This window comes from Gavialis gangeticus, unplaced genomic scaffold (genome assembly GCF_001723915.1).
Source record: "Gavialis gangeticus isolate Ggan-Ray unplaced genomic scaffold, GavGan_comp1, whole genome shotgun sequence".
Taxonomy (NCBI): Eukaryota; Metazoa; Chordata; order Crocodylia; family Gavialidae; genus Gavialis; species Gavialis gangeticus.
This window is the reverse complement of record NW_017729022.1, coordinates 62,766,792-62,771,379: the sequence shown is the minus strand read 5'-3', so window position 1 is coordinate 62,771,379 and position 4,588 is coordinate 62,766,792. Positions and strand designations below refer to the sequence as shown.

Below are 4,588 nucleotides of genomic sequence, written 5' to 3'. Positions count from 1 at the left end.
CCTCACTGCACAGGCTGCTCCAGCAGCATGCAGACCCCCATGCTCAGCCATGCAGGCTACATTAGCAGGACATGGACCACTCCTCCCTCCCCACACCCCCCCGCCTTTCCCCCTTGCACAGCAGTGGGAGAGGTGGCTGCCCAGGCCCATGCCCTATATATTAACTGCCTGCAGACCCCATGTAAACTGTGCGCGAAATCCTGGCCCTTTGTGGGCCACGTGTGGCCTGCAGGTATTCAGCAGGGCAGCTCTAATCTTGTCCAACCTCCTGCACAGAAAAATGATGTCCTGTTCCTAAGCCATACCAAACATACATACTTTCTGAAAACTACAACTTCCCTAGGCACATTTCCAGACCCATTTCATTGTCACTTCCTGCAACTTCATTGGTGTCAAAGGTCACATGACATCACTTCCTGATGTGATACCACTTCCTGTGAGGTCTTTGAATATGGCTTGCCCGCCCACTGGGTGATAAAAAGTTAGTGATCCAGCCCCACATTCAAAAAGGTTGGACGCCCGTGACTTAGAAGAAAACGGCATGGACAGATCTATTGAATGCTGTTTCAAGCTATCACATCCAGCCAAGATCCTTTTTGTGGGAAAATCATGATCTGGATTTGTTGTCAAGTTATGTACAGGGTTATGGATACAACTAGTACTTGAAAGAACAATGAAGAAATTAATCATTTCCATGGGACATTTATATCTTCTCCCGTGATATGTCTTGTTAGCATTATTGTGACAAAGATAAGTGTGAGACAAAACCAGTTACAAATGTATTCATACTCCCAAAGGGGCATAATAAATACTAGTTTAATATAAGTCACTGAGGGGGTTTTATCCATTGTATGAGAAAAACAGGCTTCAACAAATATCATTTTACCAGCTCCACATTTTGATCATGCCTCCTCTGCACTTTCCCCCTTTCTAGTACATCCAACCTATGATAACTGTCTTAATTTTCAATGCCCTTCACAACCTAGCTCCCCTCCCCTCCTATCATCTTTCTAGCCACATTTAGGTTGACAGTAGCCTCCAATCAGACCATGATCTCAGCCTCTATTACCTACTTGTTGAATTTTCAAATAAGAACTTTGCTTTCTTACATATTGCTCTTCACCCTTGGGTAGAGTTCCCTTATACTTTTCACAAGGAAACCACATCATCCTTCCTCAAATCCCTCCTTAAAACTCCTTTGATATGATGCCTACAACATTTGGCAGCGTTTTTGCTGCAGATGTTCTGAGACCACTGCCTGATGACTAATATTGTCTCACTGTTTCCTTGTCCTCCTGTATCTGTCTGTATCCATCTGCTGCCTGTTATTTTAGACTTAGATTTTATGTTCTTAGGGGAAGAGACAATCTTTTTGTATTATGTTGACTATAACATTTGAAGTCCTTGTCCCTGACAAGGGGCTTGTTTGTAGATGCTACAGAAATACAAAAAAGTAATTATGATGATTTATTGGGGGATATTTCAGCAAGAAGAAAATAATTTCCCCATTTTCTAAGACTTATCTCCCTCCCCCACTTCACCAGCATTCCAAGAATAGCATAACAAAAAGCCTCATCATATATTATGTGAGGGGCCTCAGGAAACATTGGAATAATTATAGATAATGACTGGCTGGTGCAGAACGTAATCTATCACAAGATTTTCCAAAGCTGAGCAGGTTTTAAGAACTGTTGGCATAAAGAACTTCTGCAAATTGTCACTTTATTTAGGTGCCCATCTGGGAGCTGGTTCTTTTGAAAATCTGCACTTTTATATCCAAACCAGCAAAGACAAAACTTGTCCCCAACACGTTTCTTCCTCAGTAGCTGTCATGGGGAGGAATTTCATGTCATTAAGGATAAATGCTGTTGAAAGCACCCTAAAATAACCTTACCTGGACAGTTCTGCATGGTAGGGCTAGTACTTATACTTACAATTCCATGCTTCTGTAACAGGTCAATATCCTGAAAAAAGGATTCCTAAAGCAGGCAGAGAGGGGGGGAAAGCAGAATCTTAAGATAGAATTCTTGTAACCACCTCTATATTACTTTTGTTAACTGCCTAATTCAGTAGTAAGTGTCAATTTTAAATCCTTGGCAAAGTGTGAGCCAAGAAGTTTTAGGCATGTCCTATTGCCTGTGTAGAGCAGTGGTCTCCAAACTTTTTTGATCATGCACCCCTATCAGTAAAAAAATTTTGAGCACGCACCCCCAATATCTGTATATTTCTATAAATATAAATAGAAGTTCTAATATTTTCTTCCTGCACCCCAATGGATTGTCTTGCGCACCCCTGGGGTGCGTGCACCCCACTTTGGATTCCACTGGTGTAGAGAATCGAGATACAGTAACAGAGGGTGTTTATAGACATGCTGAGGGTTCAGGGGTGTGCTTTAATTAGAGTAGCTCCAAGGGCACCTATACACATGCAGAGAGGCTGCCCCAATGCGCTGTAAAATGGCAGCGGGGGGCACTTTTAATTAAAGCTTGTTCAACGAGCTTTAGTTAAAGCGCCCCTGCCACCATTTTTCAGCACAGGGATGCTGATACATGTGACGCTGGATTCTGCTGAAGCTCAGTAATTACCACGCTCCTGCAGACTCAATTAAACTAGTCTGCCCTGACATGCTGTAATTACAGCGCATTGGAGCAGCCTCTCTGCATGTGTATAGTTGCCCAGAGTTGTTATGGTGTTTTGCTACAGATCCGGAGGCATGGAACTTGAACCTTGCTTCAGATGTATACTGAAGTTTACCTCCAGCTGTACATGACTAGTATACATGGATCTTTGGGATAGAGTTAAAGGCAGACACATGTGATTTTAGCTAAATCACTTCTTCCTTGTGTGCCTTAATCTCACAGGCTTGATGGGGTGCGAGATTCAGGTTTGACTTCTTCATACTGTGTAACCAGCTAGATCAATGATTCTCAATCAGGGTTTTATAAAATCCTTTCAAGTGTGCCATGGAATGCCGCTTAATTATTAGCACTATTAGGTATGGAAACACTGACATATGATCCACAAGATAAGCCCAGAGATTTCAAATAAGAATCCATAGTGTCAAAAACATACTGAAACATTCATAACGTTTGAGTTCTTTGCAACAAAAGAATTGCTCTCTTATTTTTCTGTAATCAAAAAATGAGTGAAAGCTAGAAGCTTGCATTTTCTGAGGCGTGCCTTCAGTCTAACAGGTGGGCCTTTAAATCTAAAATAGGGTGAGAACCATTGATCTAGATAAAAAAAAACCCTGAATCATGCTCAGGAACCCTACTAAGAAAACCTGTACTGTGTTTCTCTTCTCTACTATGTTTCAGGTTGATGACCTTTTAATGTAAGATAAAAGGTTTCAAAATCCTCTTATATTTACTATAAAATAGCAAACAGTGTATCAATTATAATAATGACCAGCCTATATAATTAATATCTGTATGTGCTTCAAGAGGTTAATGGAAAATAAGGACCAAGATAAGGATAAGATAGATAAGAAAGTAAGGAAACGAGATTTCCTTTGCTTTCAATTGTAATAAGTTTTTCAATGCCAACTACATGTCTTTGGTGATTGCTCCCCTGCACCAAGAATATTCTGCTGAACTACATAACATTATGTGTGATGCCCTTTGCCAGCATTTGTTATGTTATACATATTTTATGCTATTTATAAATACCTCATCATCCTGGTATCCTGGTTCTTCCTGTACCACCTGATCTTCCATGGCTTTCATAGTGAAAATGCAAGCAATAAGGCTTAGGCAGTACTGAAAAAAGCAAACAAATACAGTATTATGGTGGAAACATGTAAAGTGATTATTTATTTATCAATATATTTTATTTATAAGCTGTCCTCCCCAAAAAGGCTGAGTAGCTTACAGTAAAAACAAGGTAAATGATAAAAGCAAATTAAATATTAAGATAAACTAGTAAGTAATAAAACAACTCTCTAAACAATGCCCAGAACTGTACCCCAAAACTTAACCTGGTAAGAGTCTGCCAAAAGAAGGTTTTATGGATTATGTGGTTATACTTTAAAAATATATCCTTTCCTAGCAATGCAGCTTCTCAATGTATTATCACCAAAGGATCTAAATTCAGATTCTAAGATTGGTCCTTCATTGCCTGAACTAATTAGTGGTGGATGTGCTGCAGCAGTAGTACTTGGCACCCAAATAAATGAGGGTGCCTGTTGTGTTATTCTGAGATGACCCGCTCTTGCCAAAATGTTTTTTAGCAGGTTCCAAATGGACCTCATCCCTTGCAAGGCACATAGATCCAGATTTGAGTTTGGCCTGGGAAAAACTTAAATTATAAATTGAATTTGTTCTGATAGAAATGTAAAAGTGAATCATTAGTGTAAGGTGTTATCTTCTATTAGCAATCCAATTCTCTGTCAGTAAAAAGTATGAATATTTTAGGCTATTTACATTTTTACATAAAGACTATGTCTATTGTGTGTGGATCTCATGACTTTAGCCATAAGATTGATATTCACTTATAACCTATTCTTCATGTTTCTGGAAGAAGTTCTCCTTGCTACCAACCTAGCAGATTTGGAAAAAGTAAAATCAGTAACAGGACTTTCCAGATCAAC

The 4,588-nt window shown here is 39.6% G+C and overlaps 1 protein-coding gene across 1 annotated transcript in view; it reads right to left on the bottom strand.

The window, feature by feature from the left end:
- The window catches only part of DMC1 (DNA meiotic recombinase 1), a 30,369-nt gene extending 26,614 nt beyond the window's left edge, over window positions 1–3,755 (bottom strand). Inside the window, exons 1-2 of the mRNA XM_019515199.1 lie at window positions 3,669–3,755; window positions 1,935–1,979 (exon numbers count right to left, since the gene is read on the bottom strand). Of these exons, the coding sequence (XP_019370744.1) occupies window positions 1,935–1,979; window positions 3,669–3,725 (102 nt within the window). The 5' untranslated portion in view covers window positions 3,726–3,755. The remainder of the gene's footprint in view (window positions 1–1,934; window positions 1,980–3,668) is intronic.
- Between the last annotated feature and the right edge of the window lie 833 nt (window positions 3,756–4,588).